This window comes from Aptenodytes forsteri, unplaced genomic scaffold, assembly GCF_000699145.1.
Source record: "Aptenodytes forsteri isolate BGI_AS27 unplaced genomic scaffold, ASM69914v1 Scaffold83, whole genome shotgun sequence".
Taxonomy (NCBI): Eukaryota; Metazoa; Chordata; class Aves; order Sphenisciformes; family Spheniscidae; genus Aptenodytes; species Aptenodytes forsteri.
The window spans coordinates 2,536,876-2,562,130 of NW_008795371.1; the positions used below are offsets into that span (position 1 = coordinate 2,536,876).

At 37.0% G+C, this 25,255-nt stretch overlaps 1 protein-coding gene across 7 annotated transcripts in view; it reads right to left on the reverse strand.

The window, feature by feature from the left end:
- Positions 1-25,255, reverse strand: part of TCF12 (transcription factor 12) — a 178,416-nt gene that overhangs the window by 13,896 nt on the left and 139,265 nt on the right. For 4 of the 7 annotated variants that reach the window (XM_009280361.2, XM_019472378.1, XM_019472380.1 and 1 more), the window contains 8 exons: positions 18,589-18,694; positions 17,313-17,452; positions 16,853-16,997; positions 15,265-15,329; positions 10,994-11,072; positions 6,242-6,315; positions 5,254-5,325; positions 4,329-4,535 (listed from right to left, as the gene is read on the reverse strand). In XM_009280361.2, coding sequence (XP_009278636.1) covers positions 4,329-4,535; positions 5,254-5,325; positions 6,242-6,315; positions 10,994-11,072; positions 15,265-15,329; positions 16,853-16,997; positions 17,313-17,452; positions 18,589-18,694 — 888 coding nt within the window. The remainder of the gene's footprint in view (positions 1-4,328; positions 4,536-5,253; positions 5,326-6,241; positions 6,316-10,993; positions 11,073-15,264; positions 15,330-16,852; positions 16,998-17,312; positions 17,453-18,588; positions 18,695-25,255) is intronic. The other 3 variants (XM_009280362.2, XM_009280365.2, XM_009280364.2) reach the window with 3 other exon arrangements.

Genomic DNA, 25,255 nt, shown 5'->3' on the forward strand with positions numbered 1-25,255 from the left:
GTACGGAGCGCGCCCTCCCAGCCCCGCCGCCCGGCCCGGGCAGGAGCTGGCAGCCGCGGTCTGGACTATTTCCGCCTAATGACGTTAGCAGAACTCCCTTTGTAACCCGATTCCTCCCACAAATGTTTCTCTCACGTTTTCCGCCTCTTGCTCGTGCGTCCTGAGGCGGTTCTTTTAACGTGCTTCATTAAAAAACCGGCCCGTTGTAATTCTAGTATTCTGCTAATAACGGCTTGCAGGATTTAATTTTACAAGCAAACAAACTTGGAGTTAATTCATTCTTTCACGCGCTAATTTAGCCTCATTTTCATGATCCCTCTTAAGTAAACCCTAAACGCTCCTCAGGCACACAAAATGGAAGACAAATGGAAAGCCAGGATTCATACGCGCAGCATAAAACTAAAGTTTCCAGTTGCAAAGGCAAAATATTTTAGAAAGATCTGAGAAGCAACCAGCATAGACACCACATTTGTTAAAAACATACTTAAATCACTCACCTTTGTGTATTTCCTTGATACATTACAATGACAATCTAATACATATTTAGGGCTCTCAGCAAATCACAGAAGTAAAACCACAGTTTGAGAAAAACAGTAGTCCTGAATGTACGCAAGACTAAGTTGTTGTAATTTACCAGGTGAACTGCATTTTATTCTTATGCATTTCAAGACAGACTTGCGTGTAGGACAATCTGCAGCCACACTCAGACTCGTAAGTTTAAAAAAATGAGTGCAGAACTTGTTTCAGTTGATTTAAGTGATAACATTTGGGATCTGAAACCAGAAAACCAATTAAGTATTTTTGGCAACTAAATAAAAACGAGACAAAACATGGTGACTGATGACACACTACTGCATGTAGGAGAACTGAGAGTGACACGTGGGGAAAGGACAACCTTTGTCCCGTTAACACTGGTTCTGCATCTCACGCTTCAGTTTGATTATGAATTTTGAACTCAGCAATAAAAGCTTTTGAGAGCTGGGTGTGTGTGTGTGGGGGGAAATCAGTCTTTTTTCATATTTGCTTCAGGACTTATCTAAGCATATTTAAAGATACATGCACTTTTCAGGCGATACTAGCTGGTCAATTTGGCCACGGTCATTAACATAATTTTAACTAAGGTGAACATAATTAAGACAATGAAAAGGGCTTTGGAATCAAGGTTTTTACACTTCGGACAGCTCAAAGCTGTTCAGTGGGAGCATAATCTCTGCGGAGAAATACTAACGCTGGCAGGGCTTTGAGCAAGAGCAGAGGTTGGCGTTGGCAAAGCAGCTTAAACCGCCCGTTCGTGCTTTTATACTACAGCACACACAGGGTAGAAAGAGGGAGATCACCAATTTTCTTAGATTCCTGTTATACCTGGAAAAAAAACCATGACTTAAGGATTGAGTTTCATCTCCTTAACTGAGTTTCCAGGCCTTTTATTTATTTATTTTTAATCAATTCAGGCTGTTCTTTTTCCATTGTATTACAATGACAAATAAAAAGCAGCTTGAGTAAGAACAAAAAGAGTATTACTTCTTAACTTCTCAATAATACATGAAATAAAATACAAATCAACTTCAGAGGCCACTTAGCAAATATTTGATGAGTTTGAGATATTAAAAATCTATTTGAATAAGTCTAATGGCCAGCCCAGCTAAAAAGAAAACAAGACCATTCAGAGCAAGCAGGAAATGAAGTCAACTAGAGTTTTAAAATAAATCTGGCTCAAAAATTAAGCAAATGTTAAAATAAAACCATGTCTGGTTACACTAATTACATAAAAAGGAGTTAAATTACTCATTTCCTAGCTCCTTCTGCCAAGATCATCTTCTTCAAGGGAAATTAAATTTATATTTTTTTCTATTTTTTTTCTAAAGAACAGAAATGTTTTGTGTAAAGATTCCCCCCTCCCTTCACAAGAAAGTTTCATTTAGTACTGAATCCCGATGAACGTTTCTTGACCAAAAAACCCTACAAGCATGTCAAACAAAAATAGGCAAACACCCTTATCAATGTTCACATTTCTCACTATGCTAGTCAATACTCATTATTTTTTTTTAAATTTATCGGACGTCCTCTAAAGTAAAGCAGTATTTAATTCCTGAACAAAGTCTAGATCTTATAGTTCAGGTCGTGCGTCAAATTGTCTGCTCTCCTACATTTACTATTTAAAGAAAAACAAATAATAAATAAGTACAGTTTGAAGTTAATTGATTATTCAATACTGTAAGAATTCCACCTCATACTTGGGGGGCATTACTGAAATGCAGTCATCACTAATAAACCACTCGGTTTCCACTACAGCCAGATGTGCCAAACTCTGCTCTGTACATATTTCAGGACTCCATCCTAAGTCATGCTGAGTTCCTGCAATTGCAAATGATGTCAAAGGGCACTCTCTGGGGACTGGGCAAGGCCACGACAGGATGCCTTCTGTTGGAGCCAATTATTCTGATGTAACAAAATTAAGGTTAATCCAAGAAATTCTTTAGCTGACTCACTTTTCAAGCCAAAACTGATCTGCAAGCTTGTTTCAGCCGGTGAGGATGAAATAGAAAAGCAAATCTTTTTTTCATTTTCCTAATCTAAGTTTATTTCTAACAGACATCAAGCATCCTTCAATCAAAACTGCAGATCGATCATTAGATGATTAAGTCAAGTCTATATTACACTGAAGTTACACAACTACATCAAACTACAGCAGACCAAGGAACCTTTATTCATTTTGAGAGTCATTTTCCACTGTCACCTATTTTGATTAAAATTGAGTTGATAAAATAGTTCTCATAGCTTAGTTTAAAAAAGGAAACAGAGATTTTTATGTACATTTCGGCACTATCTGCATTTGACTATACCTGGCTTAGCAGCATCGGAAGGTTCCACAAGTCAGAGGACAATTTTGTCACTGCAATTTCAGTCAGTCAACTTTACCCCACATCATTAAGACTTAGGAAAAAAAGAGTTCTCTTTTGTATGACCAAATTTCAGTCTACCCCAGAACACTGTAAAACTTTCCCTTTAACAACATTCTTTAAATATTAATTATGAGGCAGTATTAAAAAAAAATCTAAAGTATTTATGCATCACTTCCTTCATTACTAAAAGTAACTGTGAACTTGTATAGAAACCTAAAGTTGGGTATGTGTTTGGAAAGTACCCCCCTCCCCAAAAGCCCCCAGACACACGCAGCTTATAGAAAGCAACCAGTTCTTTTTGATGTTTACTGCAGTGGTTCTGAAATTAATATAAATGGATGTGTGACGTGCGAATGGGAGAGCCTGGAACTAATTCTGTTTTATAGAATACAAACCCTTCAGCAATTGGGGTACCTAATTATTTTGATGATAGGTGAAATTTTGCCTTGATCACACAGTACCCAGCTGTGAATCTGTTTTATAACAGAAAATTTCACAGCATGTAACTGCTCTTTAAAATTACGCTGTAAACATGCAAACACATGGCACCACTAAAATAAGCATGTTTTAAAAAGCTCTTTTTCCTTTAAGCATTTTTGAGAAGGGAGGAATGAAAAGGAAGAAAAAGGGAAGTGAGCAACGCTACAAATAGATTTCGTTTACTGTATAATGCTTTTAACATATTTCTGATCTATGAAAAGCTCGACGACATTTTTTCAGAACAGTTCACATTTTTAAAGAACCTAAAAGAGATGGATTGAATTATTTCACTCTTCTTGGGGATTAATCTAAAAGTTGTTTCCTCTTCGTTGTTACTTACACTACAGCTGTGCTCAAACTCCTTTTCATTTAGAAAAAAAAGTTTAAATTTTGAGCCTGCGCACACTATGGTTCCACATTCCAACAGCTTCCTCCCAGTCCTCTGCCAGCATCTGCTATTGAAGACTAGTTCCAATTTACAATAAACAGCTTTTCCAGACCAGAACACTTGAAATTCAGTCCTTCTTGACTGCTTTTCCCATTCAATCTCCCTATTCACCATTTCAAGGAGAAAACTGTTCTGCCAATTATTACACATCTGGAAAAAATGCATGTATAAGCTGAAATGCTCTCAGCCGAAAGTTTCGGCTTTCTGCATATGGTCACAGCAGGATTTTATGGGCCACTGACCAGGCCAAAGTCTAAGTTTTCCCATCTTTCTCCTCCCCCTCATTTCTGCCCACCCCCACCCCAACCCTCTAATTGGAAACCCATAGCAGGTGCAAGCTGTCTGCCATCTTTTCCTCCACAAGAATCTTGAGTAGTTTCTTCTTGATAAATACTAATCTTACAGTCCACTTTTAACTCACTAGGCTCTATGATAACTTAAATGCATCAGCTGTAATTGCTTTGCATAAATATATACATGTTTAAAAATATCATTACCATTGATGCTTGTCTGTTGGTTGTTACAAGGCTAGATGCTCCATAATTCGAGTTCAGGCTTCCAATTGGCCCATTGTGGGATGGTCCCAATAAACTATGTATATCTCCATGGCCACCTGATAGGCTTGTTGAAGGCCCCACAGCATGATTTCGTAGTACATGAATGGCATCATCGAGTCTGTCCAAGCGATCCTCCATTCGAGACTGCTGTTGGGATTTAAGAGGGACAGTAAGTCATTACTGAATAGATCTGCAGACTCATTATACCGTAACAGTTTCTACCTCGGAGATATTAAAGATAGAAGATGAAATGCGGTATCAAAAGACTTTGAAAGCACCTACCAGCACTACAAACAAACAGGAAAAAGAAAAGATATCTGGAGATTTTGCTCGAGATAGCATTCATTCCACAAATAGGTGGCAGCTTTTAAAGTGAAGCTAATTATAAGGTTAATGTTACTCAGCTTCTATTACATGGCATGAACAAGAAAAAAGGAAGTGCTACAAAATAAGCTATCTAATACAGGATGAGAAAGAATGATCATAAAATCAGCCTCACCACGTTGGTAACAATTAAGAGAGGCAGTGGCTTTTTGAGAACCTGTATTACAAAAAAACTGGACAAAACTAAGTTATCATTTTCTAAAATGGATCTTTAAACAGATTAGATATTTCAGAAATAAAAGCAAGTTCTGTATGTTACTGCAGAAAAGTCTGTCTTAAAATTACTTTCCTTTAGAAAAAAAGACCAAAAAAACCCCAAAGCAAAACCAATTCTGACATTGCAGCTCTCTAGAAACTGAAATAGCAGAATGTTGGAGTCAAAAGATGGGTCATACGCTACACTAATTTAAGTTTTTAATGGGGAATCTGAAAGAAGCATTAATTGAAACAGAAAAAGGCACCATCTAAAGTGAAATAGTACCTCACAGACATCCTTTAAGAAGGACATTGCATCTTGCAAATGCTCGTGAAGTTGCTGTTCAACTCGATTTTTCTGGCAAAGTCAAGACAGAACAGGAAGCAAAGCACAGGTTAAGATTAATTCAAAAAAGAGGTGAGGAAACAGCTGATGTGCATGTCAGCAATAAATTGTTAGTCAAGTTAATGCAACAGAGATCTGATTATATTAAGATAAGAAAAGGCTAATATTTAACACTGCAGTTATGTTAGGATTCTAAGGTGTACGTATCAATTATATTTAATTGCAAAAACATTGAAGAAAAAACTGATTTAGCTTAAACTTATTCTTGTTAGACAGAAAAAAAGAAATTACATCTGTGGAAACTAGAAATATTAACAGGTTATCAAAACCTTCCCTCAAATTTTTCCCCTTTCCTTCCCGATGCTGTATCAGAAATTTAAGAAAGAAGTCAGTAACTTAAATCCTCTGCTGAATCTTCAAAAGAAGAAAATTTACAACACTGTAGATTATTTCCTGTGTGTTTTTCTGTAAAATGTTTCATTAATAAATGAACGTTCCCCAGTAACAATAATTACAAATAAAATATATTAATACTTTAATGACAGCGTAATGAAAACAAGCCCAAAAGACTACCATTTCAGGGAGAGAGGGGGAAGGACAAGTAAATGCAAAGGCATGAAGTCTTTATCTTTTCTCCAGACTGAACTTTAGATAAGAATTAGCTATGGATTTGTGAAAAGGTACCAGAATCTCGTAACAGTGCTTTAGCACCAGCTGTCCTCAGCACAGAAGCCTGATGCCCAGGGAACAGATGGTGAAAGACACACCCTGCACGTCTTATATTGTTCAACTGAACAGGCCATTTGTTAGCAAAGAATTCATTTGTAATGCTATCCTACTGTTTCCTTTAATGATATGCAGGATTTATACAAAACCAAGCCTTCAACTCTTAGGTATAAAGTACTATGTTACTTTCAACAATTCTTACCAAGGAGTGTAGAGAGTTTTCATAGTTTGGAGATGAGGGGGCTTGTCCTCCACTCCTAGACCACTGACTGGCACCTGTCAAAATTGTCTAGGTTAACGCACAGATTTATGCAGCATAAGTGGGAAGCAGAGACACAGTATTTCTCAATGTAATTAAAACCAACATATTCTGCATAAAGGTAAGCTAACATATGGGTATACAAAGGAGGACACATTCCTTCATTCTGCCTTATTGTGGGATAATTTTTATATCCTGGCATCTGTACGGTTAGACATATTATCGATGACAAATCAGTGACATCTTCAAAGTACTTCAACATTAAAAAGTGGACTAAACACACACACGCTGTATCTGAAATACCTGCCTTCTGCCAGTGTCACCATAAAAAGATTGCAGAATTCTTTCTTCTTCAGATTATGTTCACTATATGTAGACGTATCTTTAATAGTGTTAAAATACACAACAAAAATATTGAAAGAAATCAAATAGACACTGAATTAAGGATAACCGGAAAACCATTTTTATGACGCTTCTCTACTAAATAAGAAAACTTAAAACTAGATCTAAAAAGCTTTATCTATCTTGTCTAGTTCTACACTATACCATTTTAGAATATAATGCTTTCCAAGTTCAGCAGAGTAAAAATACACCTAAGTTATTCCCATTTGTTATTTCAGTTATATTTAAGGTAAATTGGCAGCTAACGAATCATTGACTGTGCCACAAATTGACAATTATATCCATATTACCTATACACTGGAAATTCAAATACATATCCATTCTAATCCGACATAAATACACCTAATTACTATGTAAAATTTAGAAATAATTAGATGTGAAATGCAGTAACTAATAAAGCAGTACTTTTAAAACAAAGCCTGAAGTAGTACAACATGTATTTTTCTCACCAACTAATAATGCACCTTTTATAAAGATACTACATGAAATTCTATGTCCATTAGAGACAGCTTCCTTTCAGCCATACAAATGTAATAATAAAGCAATTACATTAATAAATTATGGACATACAGGTCAAAGCAGCTTATTAAAGGAAGAGCCTGTGGGCTTGTTCTTTCAATAACAGCCAGAGCTGCATGTCTGGGAAACTGGGAAAAGGTTTAATACATTACAGTTCCTTTGTTCAGAGAGCTGCAAGTAGTTACCTTTTAAAGAAAGGGTTTTATTTAACAAAAAGAGTACAGCTTGCATAGCTATTAAAATACCTAAATATTTCCTTTCTAATTAAAAAAAAATAAACCAGCTTCAATTTCATAAAAGCCCAGAGCTGCCATGACTGTGCTGGAATTCTCTTTTAAAATATAATGACATCAGTGAATAAGCTTATAATTACCAGTTTTCACTTCACACAGCTACTCTGGGCCTGGATCTGTAGTCTCCCTCCGCATAGTCATCATTCCTGAACTTGGGAATAATGCTTGGAGTCCCACTTATTTTTGCAAAGCATTAATGAAACAACTTTAGAGTATTTTGGCTCAGCGTAATGCTCAAATTTTTATCTGGTCAAAACTCCATTTTCAGAGACAAGACCATAGTCAGGGCTTTAATGAGTGCTGACTACTAACAGGATCGAGCATACTACTTCCTACAATAAAGCATCAGCTGAATATTAAGCAGAAAAGCAACCAGTTACGAAAAGAAAGCAAGTAGACTCAACACCTGTGCATCTAGTTTGACGAGTTTGGGGTTTTTTTTAAATGAAAAAAGGTACTATTTCCTTAATGTAAGCCCAGAACAAAACTCTGAGTGGGACTTCTCACAAAGGAAACAAAAAGAAAAGGGGGGAGGGAATACTCAACTCCTCCTCCTCTCAAACGAACAGCCCAACTGCAACCTGCAGTTTTTAATCACACCTCTAGTAATGCTAGTGCTCTTTATGAGCGGTGGCATACTCTGTCTCCATGTCTGCGCAGGTTGCCAGATGGCACTGATTTCCTGCTTTCCTCATTCCACTCCCCCTCTTAGAAGTTTGTGCATGAAATCCACCAATTATGTTAAAAAGCATCCTGGCACCACAAGCCCTGCAATTAACAACTGCAGCTTTTAGTGCAGCACCAACATAGCAGCATGAAAAAACAAATAAGCCAGGCAAGTGTTAGGATTTACAGGGGTCATCGATAGTAATCACTGTAGTATTGTTCTTACTCTCAGAGTCTCCCCAACACTAATCCCCTGGCTCCCCTTTCAAATACACACTCGCATCGGAGTCAGCAGAGGGCTGGTTTTGCATCCTCAGAACCGACCGAACCCTTCTGAATACCTCTGATCCTGGGCAAAGGATTCTTAAAATACCAAGGCTCCCACCATTCAGATCCGTATATAAACTTCACATACATATACACAACCATTAAAACTATGCAAGAAGCTTAGCTCTGGGCATGTTTATGTAAAATTAGAAATTAAATGAGGGCAGGGAAGATGAGACACACTATTGTCTCACGCTACTTGGGGGCTTTCATCATGTTGTTCTCAAAGCTTTTAATTAAATTAATAAAAAAAAAAGTTGTTAGTCCTTATTCAGTAACATACCAGCCAAATAGTCAAACATGAGCATATATACTTAAGTGTCTCATGAAGTTACTATCTCTCAATGCTTTAAATGGCAAATAGAGTGCTCCTACTGTAATTTACAATTAAAGGATAGGTAAATTATAACTTAGTCAAATCTATAATAAGAAGAATGCTAAATAAACAAAGAACTAACTGCAAAAGAGGAAAAACACGAAGAAGGCAAAAATGCTCCAAAATATATTATTTTAGTATACATAAAACATTTGTTTTATCTGCAATAACTTTTTGGGTCAGGACACAAAATGGCTACCAGGAGTATAAATAGCAATAAATATAGTAGTAATTACTTTACATTGTGCTTCACTGTGTTCTTAGTGACTCATCTGGGAATAAAGATAAAAGTCCAGATTCATAAATGAAGGTAATTAACTACTGGAGCAATTTACCAAAGGCTTGATAAATTCTGTATCACTAGAATTAAAGGGGTTGGGGTGGGAGGGTGTAATTGTAAAGCAGATGCTAAGTTTGCGCCTGAGAAGGATTTCAGTATTATTTGCTTGTATCTGCCACTGTCTTAGCCATCAGAATCCAGAATAAGGAACACAAATCACAGTGCAAATTTTGGACAATTTTACATTTGATACAGGTTCCAACGGACAAAGGCATCAACAGCAAAGGGAAAACCCAAATTTTAGGGACCTCAAATTTGTGTTCTAAAACCAGAAATTAGCTAGCGCTTTCACTTACAAAATTAGGTGTGGTACCTAATCAGGGAACTCCAACTGGGATCTTTAAAATTTTAAATACTATGAAATGTCAGAACTTCTTTCTTCCAGCCACAGAGCTCTTTTCAGTATTTGCTTTGTTGTTAAAAAGAAAATAGTAATAATTTTCTGGCCTGATCTGCCTTTTCAGTATAACAAGGATACACAAAACATTTTTTGTCAGCTGTAATCACTAAATCAAAAATCCCATTAATCCCATCGTTACTCAATTCAACATGGTTTTTTCAGTTATAGAAACAAAATGCCCAAAGCAGGTGCTCAGGTATGCCATGTCAGATATTCATTAATCCATTAAGTCCACAGAAAACCAGAACAGTGTCCATTAAACATGAGTGAAGAATGAATGATGAAAGTTTTCTGAGTGACATTGCATATATAGATACGCATATTCACATACATATGTATGACTGCATTTTGCATGCAATAACTTTACTAATTTATTCATCTAGATTACAAAAGTGTTCAGCTAAGCTCATTCTGTACACCTTTCACTGTAAGTTAATTTTATTTTTTTTATAAAAAGCAAAACACTCTTGCAAAAGAGTGACCAACGGCCAGGAGTCTGCAGGGATATATTAAACAACAGAGAATGGGAAAACGGACTGTTGTATAAACGTTAAATAATTTAACAAATTGCACTATAGGAAAGAACAGGGTTAAAGTTACATCATCTTGCTTGTAATTCTAGTTCTTTGTTAAACAACAAATTTAAGTCAATGGAGCTTTCACAGTCCTCTCTATATGGAGAACAGCTGTTCAACTTTTACTAGACAGCTGAGGCCACAGTGTCTGTGAAAGCTGCACTACCCACTAATAGCTGTAGGCAGCTGCCCACAGTTCATCTCCACACTGGAATGCTTCTTCCCACATTCACACTACAAACACACAAAGCACAGGTGACAGAGGTGGCTGCAATACAGAGCATTTATTTTGAAAAATGCCAGAAATTCTTCTCCCATAGAATGAAAGCATTCATGAAAGATACGAATGAAAAGCTATCCTGTGTAAAAATTGGATAGTCTCATAGCCTACTGTATTTTCATTAGAGGGAACACACATCTGCTGTGTTTGTCACTGAAAGCTGCCGCAGAGTTTTAACATACAGCTTTAAAAAAAACCGAACCAAATCACTTTTATTTCTCTCCAATGGTACAGATCTGTACAAATATCTTTATAGCTGTGATAGTATATGGTCATTCAATGTTTTCAAAGATTATTTTAATAAGCTAATTTTCAAAGCCAGTTGCCAGGATTTAAGTGCATGCTCGTAACAAAATATTTAAGGATCTGGATTTATAAATCTGAGTTTAGTACAGTGGAAAAAATAAACAAAATATAGTAGTAATTATGCAAGGAAGCTACTGCTGATTTCACTGTGATTCCAAACAGGATGTTTTCAAAACAACAAACAAGTTATTGACAAATGGCTAGTCTCTACCTGTAAGAGGCGATGGTGATCCAACTGGTGTTGATGGATTCGATGGAAAACTACTGCTGGTATGATCAGGAGAATAAATCTAACAACAGACGAAAGAGACTGTATATCAATACATGCCATAATACACAGTAAAAAAAAAAAAAGCTATTAGGGTTCCTTTTCATGCTTTTAATTGTCACTCTTGACACTGGATTGATAAAAAAACCAATTAGAACCTTCAATCGCGGCTCTGCTTTATTACACTCAAGGCTCTAAAAATGTCCAGAGAACTTTCATTTTCAAGCAGCTGCCAAAATAAGCACAGCGACACAAGTATAACTGATCTTCCTTCTACTTTAACAGCAGTAGAAATTACAGCCTTTTTATCGTTGAAGGGGAACGATATACTTAAGAGTTAACAGTACACAGATAATTATAACAAACAAAACTTCAGGAAAATGCGGAGGAATAATGACTTCCCAAACTTTAGAGAGAGAAAAGGTTTTAGAAGATAACATGCGTTGACTGCTAAAAATTATTCCTTCACAAGAGAAAAATACCAAGAAAGCATTCAGCTCTAGTTACTATTGGTACCTACCAAACGAAAACCATCTGAAATTTTCTTGCTTTTGCTATGTATTGCAGCACATACAATTTTTCTCTTATTTCTATATCAATTGCTCCCTTAAGATACTAAACCTCAATCTGCAACAATTCATTCCTTGCTATTAGTGTAATTAAAATGGTAAAAACAGAAGACGTAATGCTTAAAGCTTTAATTGAAACTTAAAATTTCAAGATTCTTGGAAAATTCATTTTGTGAAAGGAATTGAATAGGTTTAGAGGTTGACTATGGATTTTAGAACATATTTTTATAGGTCATCAGTTCAAACCTGTTTTACTTGAGCAGAGACCAGGATTTGTTAGTCATCAGATGGCAGTTAAAAAATCTTCACTGACAGTGTGGTTGATGTCCCTTCACACAGACAATAAGACATTTCAGCATTTAGCTGACAATAAACTGGGACTTGGTTAAGTTGCATATTGTATCTTTTGAACTGATAAAACCAGGACCCGATAGACCACATGCTCCTTCCTGGTCTATCATACTTCTTCATTAGAAAAGACCATCAGTTCCCTAATGGAAATACCTCCTCCTTTTCATACATGCTAGAAAGAGACTATATTTAAAAGAACGAACTACCTCAGACCACTGTAGGAAATTCATGCATTGTACATCAGTATAAAAATAAATCTTGGGTGTCAGTATGGAAACTGTAGAGAGCTCCAGACAGAGAAGATACAGAAAATTAAAATGATGTCAGAACAAAGGCCATGAAGTTTCCTTTGAAACTGGTTGTTTTCCACCGCTCTACCGGCCGACTTTCTTTTGCTGTATTTTATAAGAGGGAAAACCTACATTATACCAAAGCCACAACTAAAAAACGAGGTCAGAATTCATTCTGCATGCAGTCCCTGGCCGCTGTGCTGTTAAATGACCAATGATGAACAACCCTGACACCTTCTGCCAGGCTTAAACGGTAACATGACTCATTTTACTGCAACAAATGAGACTCCTCCCCCTATCAGTCATGGTCCATTCCAATCAGCGGGGTGCCAATATGCCAGGGTCTAATGAAAAGGCTCTTAGACAAAAGCTGCACAATTGAGAGCCTGCAGAGCCAAACCTCGGAGCTGTTAGTCCAATTTTTTAAACACTACAGTGTACATTTCAGTTAGGCTTTGTTATGTTAATGTTATTGAGTCTAAAGCAACAAAGAAACTTAATTCATGAATTACTTTTAGAAGTCAACTTCCCTACATTTTCTTTTCTTTTGTGAGGGGACCAGTGGCTATTTAACTACGGAGACCGTACAAAGGCCTTTCCCCTAGTTCTGAGGTAGGAATCAAAACACAAGTTATCACAAAGAGGTCTGATATAATCAACAAAGTTAAACAGTCCTCCTGTTTGATCTCCTCTAAATTAAAGACCAAGTGTTTTGATTTGGCATTAGGCAATGAAATAAACCAGATGTTTCTCCTGCCATATAACCCTCCATGGGCACAATCTTAAAGGGTTATTGTTTGGCAAATGTTCAGGGAAACACATTAGAAATGGCACGAATACCCAGATTTTCTTTTCTTTCTATCTATACTAGTTCATTATCCAAACTAATGCATAATCCACAGGGCTTTGGGAACTTTGTGTAAATACTTTCATGTACAATTCTCTTTCTTGCCTACCCTGAGATTAAGACCACAATTATCCAGGCTTAAACCTAAAATAAAAGAACCTTTGCAAATGTATTATCTGGCCTTACATGTTTAATCACATACTATTCTGTATGGTCTTTAATACCTAAACTGAAGAACAAATGTTGTATCCTCTGATGTTTAGCACATGAAAGGCCTATTGTGAGATGTACATCAACAGAATTTTAGAACGAGAAATTCCTCTCAACAGTTGCAGTGGTAGCATTTAAAATCCTAACAGAAAGGCATATAGCGTCGTCTTAGGGAAAAAAAAAGTTATGACAATCACAGTACTTAAATAAAACTTTGTTCAAACAGAAAAATATTCTTGGTTTACTAGCCATCACAATTCACGTGCGCTAGCTTCACCTACAGGAGAGACCACCTCCCTCCTCTCCACAGCCGTGAGCGGTGTGCCTTGCTGAACAAGCACAAGAAGTGTGCTGGGTGCGCGCGTGTTGCAGGGTGCGGGGGAAGCAGATGGATGAGGCGAGGGATTTGAAGTGTGCAGACTATGGCATGCACTGATAGAGCAGATGGAATGCATCACCATCAGCTATGACAGAAATGATTTATGGAATGACCTGGCTGCTCCTGCCAAGCAACAACACGGGATGACAGAAACAAGTTTCTATGACAACCAGAGCCCACCCACCAGTTAGATTAAACATTTCTGCCCTGACTTCCACTCGCAATATATTTAGAGTTTTTCCTCAAAACATCAGCCTGGTTTTCTCAGCTAGTGACTTGGGCAAAAATACCTGAAAGGACGAGAAGATAATTTTAAAAAGGAGAGCAGTGGAAAACATCACAAAGTCCCGAAGGTCAAACTGGCCAGTGTGTCAGACTTAACAACAGAAATTTTCATCAGGCTGCAGAACAGCAGACATCCTAATACATCTGCAGAGTAATGAACAGCCTGAAGTATGTAAGCATTGCTATTTCTAGGAATCAAAATGATCCCCGCTCTTTTCTGACAGGTCTCAAACAGACAAAAAGAGAGTGTTAACTGCCCTCTGGACTCGTGAATTGTTATCTACTTGCTGAATCCCCAAAAGCAACAGGGACATTTTTCTCCTCGAAGCCAGCAGGTCAGAGCTCTCCTACCCAATATGGACATTACAGACATTATCAGATCTCGTAATCTTTTAACATATGACCCTCTGGGGGATGCAAGGGTAACAGGATCTGCACGAATATGCACATTTGCATTCACTGGTATGAGGTGAGGGATGCAGAATCCAACCCAGGAATGGTCTCTTGGGGCTGCAAAGTAGTCATTTCTATCTTCAAATCAGACTTAGTCTCCCTATTTGCTACGTATAAGAAATACAAAGTGCTCCCCCAGCCACCGCTCCTAACTCTGAAATTTCTGCTATACTGTATCAATTACTGTTTTATAAAAAGTACATCTGATTGTATTAATGCAAAAATAATTGCTGTTTGCGTGCATATGTAAACAGAGCTTTTACTAGACTGAAGATACTTGCAACGTTTTACATTATCTACATTATTCCAGCAAGAGTTAAGAGTTTAAACTTTATGCACATACAGCATTTTAAAGGCTGTTCCATAAATCATAGTTATACAACACAGCATTCAAAACCTCTCAGTTTTATAACGCCACTGAGAAAACATTTTAAACCTTGAGGCAGGATCTGCTCTAAGAGTAATGTTAAAAATATTTTACTTTTAACTAGAACACTATAGAAAAAAAAATAAAAATCAACTCTAAACTTTTTATTATTATCTTTTACTTTGTCTAAACAACTTTCTAAACTATATCTGGCCTAAATTTTTCCATCACCTAAAAAAAAAAAAGGAAGTCAGAATGTCTTCAACAGATAAAAGCATTTTCCACTTGCCTTTTTTATAGACATTTGTCTAGTATATAACATTGTATCATATATCATATGTATCATTTTAACTTCATACATGAAAACTCCTGATTTGATATTATAAAATGAATGAACACATAAATAACGGATGCAATGATCAAAATACGTCTTTCAAATCTGAATATTCTAACTGCTACTTACAGATGCCAATGCCTTTCCAAGCGCATCACCTGTCTGTGAGCTTCCAGCACCATTTCCTCTGTTTCCTGTAATGTGGAAAACAAACCCAACACTTATTTTTAAAGCTGAAATTTTATTTACTTTTATTATTTTATTCATCATGTACAGTTGAGCAACCACTTTTAAAACGGATATGCTGAGGAAGTCAGTGTCAACAGAATCAGTTCTCATTATACTTAAATATTTAATTAAAACAATTAGATTTAAATTTAGATGCTCTTCTCTTTAAAGTCAAACAATATCACCGTGATAACTTAAGGACCAACAAGTGAAAGCAGTTAGAAAAAAGACTTAAATTATTTTCTAGGAATACAGGCTAATTTTAATGAAATATGAAAAGAAAATCAAAATCAGAAAAATATATTATTGCAGCTCATTTCTAAACTGTTATCACTAAAGTGCTGCACATTTCATTAATTCTTAAAGCCAAATTCACTGAAGAGTTCCTTGTGTGTCTCCTTGCTCCCCCTGCTCTAATTCCCTGTGTTGTACTCTCATCTTTATTTTAGAAAATCCCTGAAAAGCTCCTGTCCACCAAGTTTTCTGTCACCCTTGCTCTCAGTTGCATGTCAGCAGCTTTGCGTGCCCTTTTGCTCCACACACCATCAAGCCAAGAGGTCTGAAGCCCTACCAATTGGAAACACAGAAAGGACCTGAATCCTCTGAAATATCTGCTTTACTGTAGAAGATAGACCCTTTAAAAGTGAATCTCCTTCCTCCAATTATCGACTTCTAATGCCAAAAAAATTGTATTTACTGTGCATGTAAGCCGTTCACATCAGAAATCCAAATCATGCAACACTCACTGTTTCAAGTTTGTGGCAAACTTGGATTTCCCAGCCTGAATTTCCCATGCAGAGTCATTAACTGGGTTCTGTTTAAAGATCTGACTGTAAAACATGTTCCCAAATCAAAGCCAATATAGTCACTCTAATTCCACTTACCTAAAATGAAGCTAAGTACAAATCATATTGAACTGACAAGGAGAGTCTACAAGCATGTAATTTCTACGGCTGTATCTTAAGATGTGCAAATATGTACAAGGAACAGATGATCATCCTATATTTCATGCCTTCTAGGTAAGCACGGAAGAGACTAAACCAGCCACTGAGATGCTACTCAGTAATCTCTAGATCAGTTAAGAGAGGAATTTACAATGCAGTTTATCAAGCTCCCCAAAGAAAGAGTCTCCCTGCCTTTCTCCTGCACAGTACCTTGGTGATACAGCAGCTCTGAAAACTACACCACCAGAACTACCTATATGAACATGTACATATACTGAACTATGGAAGGATAATTGCCATGAAGTTAGATGGATACAATCTCCTGTGCATAGGCTTGGCTGTGAAAGCAACTAACCAGCAAGTCTTAAACTGACTGCAAAACAATTTGCCTCATCTCAGCCATACTGAGGACCGAAATGCCACAGTGGTATGGTATCCCTGATCTACAAGCATCCCATAAATGAAATCTTACTGATTTTGTGTGTCATGCAGCCCTAAATTTCATTTTCTTGTAAAATTAAAAAAAAGCAGGAAGAACTTTTTACCCAGAATATTATCTGATCCATTGACAGGTGGAGTGTGTGAGGCAGCTACATAAGGTGAACTGCTGGTACTGCCACGATGGAAGCTAGACATTGGAGGAAGACTGGCATTTATATCTGTAGGTGAGACTGAATGCGGGGGATAGCTCTAGAAAGAAGAGAAACAGACATAAGACATTAAGTAGTCTTTAAATAAATGTTGATATTTTAGGATACCAGATATACAACACCCAGCTCTTTATTAAAGAAAAGGACTCATCCATCCTCTGAACAGACCACTATACAGCCACAGATTTTTATTTATACAACAGACATAAATAAAAGGACATAAATCTAATACAGTAAGTTTGTGATTTCTGACAACTGAGTTTTTAACTGACATACACGAGCAGCAAAGAAGAAATGAATTCTTGTGATCTCCATATACAAATACAAATACATTAATCTGTGCTGTGTATCTTACCAAACGGTCGTGTGTGTGCAGGCTGCCGTAACTGCTGGACTGGGACATGTGGGAAGAGGAGCCTCCCAGCATCCCACCATAGCCGGGCTGGCTCATGCCATTGGATGAACTCCAGAGGTCAGAAGAATTGTGGGTCCCATCTTTTTTTTTTTAATAAAAAAGAAAAAAAGAAAAATACATTTAGTGAAGAAGAGTACTGAGTTCTAATTTCCTTTACAAAATTATTTTAAAAGAATACAGAATTCAGCTACTCAGGCTAACATCAGCAGGGAAATGGTGACCAGTTTATACTGCGTCTTCTATTTTCATGCCACCACACTGTTGCTATATTTATAAAAAAAACAAAAAACCAACAGAGGCTTTATAGCTGAAATACAATCCAACCACAGCTGAGAAAATACCAAGTACTTCTGCTAATTACACAGACCTTCAGTAAGGCCAGATTTATATGAAGAGGGTTGATAAAAATTCCAGACTGAAATAAATAATAAAAAAGGGGGTGGAGGACAGAAGTTTGGCTAAACAGAGCTCATTACATAAACATACAGTGCAAAACATCTATTAACCTAAAATAAGCAATTTATAGTCTAAAATACCTTAGTACCATAAAAATATTAAAAACATTTCATAATAGCAGATTTAAGTAACTGAAATTACTACATTACATAAGCCTTAAACCCGTGTATCAATGCAGTTTCCCTTCTGTAGCACAAACTGAAGTGCTCTGTAAATTCCCGTACTGAGAGACTATGCTTTCAATGTGCTCCAAAACCTCGTCAGACTACAGTACAAGCTAATTGTATGATGTGAGGCCGAGGAAATGAATTCTGCTCTCGTTTTGTTCAATGCAATCCCCCCCCTTTTTTTTTCCTGGCATGCTGGATATACAAGCATTTGAGAACTTAAGACTGTTAGCTGATATTGTACAGTCAAATTCCAGAACAGTCAAGAAGCCCTCACCTCATTTTTCTCTATCACTCCAGTGTGCTGCTCTGAAGCCCCTACAAATCAAAGGATGGGGGATTCTGTCCATCTGGCCTGGTGTATAATCCCCTTAAATTTCAGTCAGCAATTAATGTCATGAGAAAAACTTTAAATCAACAGACAGCTCCCTTCATCTAACTGTTTTAAAAGTATATAAAACTTAATCACAGGCTCTAGCACAATATGTTACCTTTACGCTTCCTCAATGAATCAGTACAACAGTGGCTGACTGCAGATTTCTGCCTAAAGAACAAGTGACACCTACCCATATTTTTACAGTCATTTTACCCACCTTGCATAAAGAAAGTGCTAGCAAACATACTGCTTGGTGGCTTAGGAGACGGGTAACTTGGAGATTCTCTGTTGAAATCATCAGAACTCGGGGATGGTGCATACACCTAAATATTGGAGAGCAATAAAAGCAGGTTAGTAATATTTGGGTGTCGTGCATTAAAAAACCCATAACAGCATGCAGACACAGATAGAAAGCACAAATGAAAAAAGAACAGTGTAGCAAGCTGCAACGTTTGTTGCCCTTGTTTTATTTGCTTTTTAGCAAGTTGCCACAGTACAGAGGAACTACAGTAGAATGATCCTAACAACACACTTTCTGGTGTGCCAACTCAGCCAGGTGGCCTGATAAAAGCTTGAATGCTGATTTTGCTTTCTAAGTGCGTGACTCGCACAGACTTGTTGCTCAAGATAAAAAAAGCAAGATAAAACAACTGGGCCCCAAACAAATTTTATTTTAAAACAACTGTATGCCTGTTTGAATATTTAATTAGCTGGCATCCCAACAATCAGACAGAAAAAGAACATCCAGTGACAAACAGAAAGATTTTAATGCAACCATTGTATCGTCCATTCAGAAACTTGCACGCCTTTGTATAGTCATCAAAAATGTATGCAATTCAAGTCCTGAGGAATAATCTTAAAACTGCAACATCGAGCAAATTATTTTCACACTGGCCTAACATTAAAGAAAACCAGCATCATTCTTTTTCCAGTGTAACACCACAGTGGAATGGCCATTCTCAACTTACAAACAACGAATTTTCTTAACAAGTTAAAAATTGTAAGATGCCAAATAAACATAAGGATTAGAAGTCTTTCACCGCAGTGACTCTAAGAAGAAATATAAAGCATATTCAGGAATAAATAAGTCCAATCAACAAAGCCAGTATTCATACACTCAGGGACTCTACCCATAACGTTAGTTGTTCTAAGCAATGCTATTTCTTCATAACAGTATTTTCGTCAATATACTGAATACCGCAATATGACTAGTGTACGTTAAAAGAAAAATCTTTAAAAGAAAAAATTAACAAATATGGCAGCAAAGTATCAAAATGTAACATTGAAACCAGAGCATCTCTTTGCTACAAAGTAAAAAATGCAGTATTTTTATTTTTTAATCATGCACCTTACTTGTAAATACATAAGCCTTCACAAACGCATATATTAAGAATTTTAAAACTTCAAAGCTTACATAATGCAACTTACAAAGTGCACTATGCCCTAAAATTCAAAAGTTAGTGTTTTTATCCCTTCCTATGGAAATACAAGCACACGCACGTATCTCCAACATTCACATCCCTCCCTTGTCTTTCTGGGATGTTGTTTACCAAGAGAGAGAAGGGCCAGGAAAACCAAGCCGGCCAACAAAAAAAGCGTAAGTTCCCTGAAAGAGAACCATTGTTCTCCCGGAGAGCGATTGTTCCGATACGGATATTTAGAAAGTGAAGTGGGCAAGTCCCGCTTTCATTTGCATACCAATACCCCTCCTCCCCACTCCCAAATGCTTCTCTAGCCTGCTGTTGTCAGACCAAATGGCTGGGCATGTGCCTGCAGACAGCACTCTCCTCTATCAGAGGGACTGATTTACCACTCTCTTAGACTCGTTTTACATCAACAGAATTTCAATAAAATCTATCAAACTACAGTATGATGGAATCAGGACAAGGGCACAAGGAATGAAGCCAGGGCATAGCTGTCGATACAAGTCATGCAATGAAAACGGCGGCAGGTAAAAAGACACCTGAAAAAAAGGAGTCAAGTGGAAAACTTACGACTTTTAGTTGCATGCTTGTTCTAACTTTTTTTTTTTTTAATCAAAATAAAGGAAAAAAATTTTGGGAAAGAAAGCCTTTCGGGGAGCTTTTGTTCAGTATTTTACTTCCAGATTTCCAATGTATGGAATAAATGTAAAATAGAGATGCTTACCAAACCTGAGTGACAGAACAACATATATGTTATAAGCAATGTTAACAGTACATATGTATTTACTATTATGATGAATGCATGTATATTCCATGCCTCAGACATATTTTAACAGAAATGTCACTCTGTCAAATTGTAAATACTCGCACTCATAAGACTGCAAACATATTAGGCAAAACTGGGCTTAATTTACAAGTTCTCTGTTATGCAGAATAACGCAGCATGTGCTACAGCTGATGGATAATCTATCACTGTCACAGGACAGCAGTGGAAACAAAGCTTTATGACATTTAGCACTGCCACGGAGATGTACACTGATTAATGCAAAATCACCTACAATGACAAATTATACTACTTTTAAACTGTAATGTTATCAATGAGATTTGTAAATACAAGCTTCAGACTGAAATTTTAACATTTTACATAATTGGATGATTTATAAAAACTGATTAAACACTAAAAGGGAAATTAAACTGAAAAACGCCTACAAATATATCATTTACAGATACATATGTACAAGCCATTAATGTAATAAAAATGTTATGAATTATATTAACGTAAAAGAGGCCCTTCCAAACAGCTACATGAAAGTCCTTGCACAGACACATAACTTTATATAGTTTCTCCTTGTTTTGGTATCTTAACTATAGCCTGCAAAAACATAGCTGCGATGTTATGAAGCTGCACTTGTGCCAGTCTAGATTTTTCAGATCAAAGGGTTCTTGCGGCAAAACACAACTGATGTGGTCTCAAAGACTTCATTAACTCCAGATGTGGGGAAATAGCCAGCCAATTCCACAAAAGGAGCAAGTCTCTTTTAGTTACAATCAGAACTACCCACAAATTAAAACCAGGCCTCTGATGTCATCTGATCACCTGCAGATGAGCGCCAGTTTTTTTCCTGGTTGATGACCTAATCATAATTTTTATGTTGTGTTACTACAAACAAAATTTAAAAGCAAAGGAGAAAATTTACTAAGATTAACGTGAAGTCCACAAGATGCGAAATACAAAGGTTTTAAATACAAAGTTGATTAAAAAAAAGGTGGCACAAAGGGAAGCGATATATCAGGGCAACTAGTTTGTTCACTCTGAAAGCCCTGGATGCACTAGGACCCCTATCCAGCAAAACATAGCCTCTGTGGCTGCTGGCCTGCAGGAGGCTTGCATGGCTGTGCAGCAGCTCCCCGGTCTGTGCCGTAGTTAAAGGGCTCTCTCTTCTGCAACAGCTGAGTAAGGCAGTTATAAGTATGACGTGGCTGCTCAAGACGGCCTCTTTTAGCTATTAAACTGATAACAGCGACATCCAGGAGGCATCAAACCAGTTTTTCCTGGCTGACATTCCCACTAAGACAAGGAATACTGTTAAAAGGTCAGCCTGTCTGCAGAGTCTCCTTGAAGAGGGTTGTCTCCAGCAGGTAGAAGAGGAGCCCATCTTCTAATCCCCTTAAACGCACTGCGCCCGAAGGCATCGGATGTGTCTCCATGCTGACAAGCAAAACACTCTCTGATTATGAATGGGAAATTCCCTTCCGATAAACACATGCCAAAACCAGGTTTTTTACATGACTTATCAAGTGGAGGACTCGACTTTTTTTTGGAGCTGTGCTAAAATATACATCAATCCTAATGCTGCAGTGCTTCTAAAGGGTAGATAGCCTCTGCAGAGGGAAGTTGGACAAATGAGTTGCAAAGGACATCAAGTCAGAGACTCATATCGGTCTCTTCCGCACCCTGAATTGGTGTCGTGGTTTAGCCTTAGCCAGCAACTGAGCACCACATGCTTCTCCAGTGGAAAAGGCAGGATGACAACTAAGATTTTTTTTTTTTGAGGAGTAGTGGTGGGAGCTGACTTCAGAACAGAGCTGAGAAGACATTATCTGTACTACAGGTTTAAGCAAAACAAATGCATCATCCAGTTCTGAAATCTGCCCTGGTGATTAACATACATAATGAACACTATCATGAAAGTTACACAGACCTAATATATCTAAAACATATCAAAGGATTAACAATGTGCATCTGTTTACTAATACAAGTGCCAATAACATGAATATTAATTTGAAGATCTGGGTTTACCAAATTTTATGCTAAGTAAAACTTCCAAGTCGCATTCTATAAAGGCATTTAATAAATATAACACTTAAGAGTCCTCCTGTTGGCATACTTACTCTCAGGCAATTTTCCCATAATCTGTTTCAAATTCTTAAATATTTATCAATGTTTAATATTAATATTAAAAGCAGATTAAAAAACAGCAATGAAGCAACCAAACCTTACTTCCGATGAGCTCATGCTATCTCAAGACCAAGGCTCCCATCACGCATACCGTTTATGGAATTATGAATTATGTTACTTATTTAAGCCTAGTTATTAACAATTCTTGGAAGTTCGGGAAAATATTTATCAAGCTGCTGGAGACAGAGAATTTTTTGAAACCAGTAGAGATGGATAACCTATTCTGTAGCTTGTAAACTCTGCTAAGTAGCCTATCTACATTCCATCAGCATCAGTCATGCACTAAGCAAGTGCGCACTGATGAATGATTTGTACATGTGGCATAATTTTACAGTGTATTATCTGCAGGTTTTGTGGCAAAAGCTAATTCTGCTGAAAGGCAGCTCTGGGAAAAGGAAACTTGTTTTCATGTTTATTATATTTCTGACAAAATCATGTACTAAAACTTCAGGAATGTAGAATAGTAACTATAGTTTTCCATGCTCCCCTTTACAGCAAGACAGAAGCTGCCAAAAAAAACCAACCCACCCACCCTCAATTCTTGTTTAGTTGATATTTAAGCAAGATCATAAAATGAAGAGCCCTAGCACACAAGATCAGTATACCATATCCTCTATCATACTTTTTGTTTCCAATACCAGGTGTAAAGGTTCATACATTTTAAACACTCTTCTCGCCACCCAGAATGAAAATAAAACACTCCTTTAAAAGAACAGAGCATCAGTCTTGCCTGCAAATCCAACCATAATTTTTAAGGATGGTATAAAATTCAAAATCCTTGAAGTAGCTAAACTGAATTCCATCTTAAATAAATGTTTATGCAGTTTAGGCATGCTATACATGCCTATTTGGGTATTTTTGAAATGCAGAATCCCACTGCAATGATCCATAGCACAAACGCTTCCTAGCTTCTTCCCCAATAAATGAGAATTTTAAAGTCACGTTAAAAAGTGATAGGCAAACTTACCAAAAATCCCAAATTCAGTATATGGAAACGTTTTGGTCTGTCCTTTTGATTTTATTTTATTTTTTTTAATTGTAGTGTAAGGCACAGAGGGGAGGAAAGAGAAGCTAAGGCAACAGGAATGACACCAGAAATACATATGCGTATATAATGCTTGAAGATTTTTTTTGTATTTTATTTGCTAAGCAAAATCTCTTCCCCACGCTCTTCGAACTACGCTGTTACTAAAGGATGCATACAACTAAGTCTTCAAAAATTCCTGATTAAATTCAGATTTTAAGGAAACACAAAATGGAAAAGTTGAAACTAATCAGCTTGTTTTCTTAACCTGTTCCCTGTATTTCAGAAGGCTATTCTAGCCGTGGTAGGAATCCCCATCACCAGTATTGACCACAGGAAGATGTAGTAGTAGATATAATGCTATCTTTTGCATTTGTTTATCTCTTCTCTGAACTCGCTAGTACTCTCAGTTTCTGTAGCTCCGACACAGACTATTATATTTCTACAAACGGACTTCAACATGCACGTGATTACGAAAGCAAACAGGGGTGTGTTACTCTTTGGTGCTCGCATTTTGAGAAATATACATCGGTCCAATACAGCACCTGATCCCATCCCTAGCTGCTTTCATTTGCCCAAGGAAATGGACATAACCTTCACTTTTAAAGCATCAATAAAGCTTGTTGCAGACAAGACACCCTTCTGGCAGGGGACCACTGCTCAGTAGATTGGCAGTTCAAGCCAATGGAGTGGAGCAGGGAAAACTCTCTTGGGCTGATGGCATTGTAACTCATCATTTTTTAGTGGGATGGGGAGGGGAAAGAGAAGGGCGAGGAACAGAAAAAAAAAAATCCAGCTGACCAGTGTTTACTACCTCTCTTTATTCAATGTCCACAGCCGCGTACCCCTAGAGATTTTCCAGATGATCTTATATTTGTCCTGACTTACAAATGTTAGCTTTGACCTTGTCTAAGTTGCTGCGGGCAGCATATGGTACAGAACAGCTTTAATTGTACTTTTTTCCCTGTATACTAACTGGCCCAATACTAATAAAAGCAGAATTGAATCGTTCTTTTTAGCACCTGGTTGCTCCAAAATTTACAAACTGAAAACATTTTACATTGATGTTAAAAGACTTAGTACATTATTTATTGCATAACAGCTACAGAAAGGCGTGCTGTCATGTCATCTAAGCATCATGCAATATTATTAACATGTTTTTCTCTGCTATAACTCTTGAGAGCAATGGCTGCAAAACAGCCATTTTCCTCCACTAAAAAATACCCAAATATATACATATATACTCACACCTATGTGTATTTATTCATTTGTAGACACGTGCCCATACATATGTATGCACACACAGGGACACATTTATAAATAGCCTTTTACACTCCTGAGAATTTTGAGTTTTCTCTCAAAAAAAATTTTCTCAAAAAAATCCCAATATAAGCTAGTTTACAAAAAAAAACCCAAATCACAAAGGCATTACATATATGCAAAATATATATATATTTCCTGATCTTTTTTTCTCCCT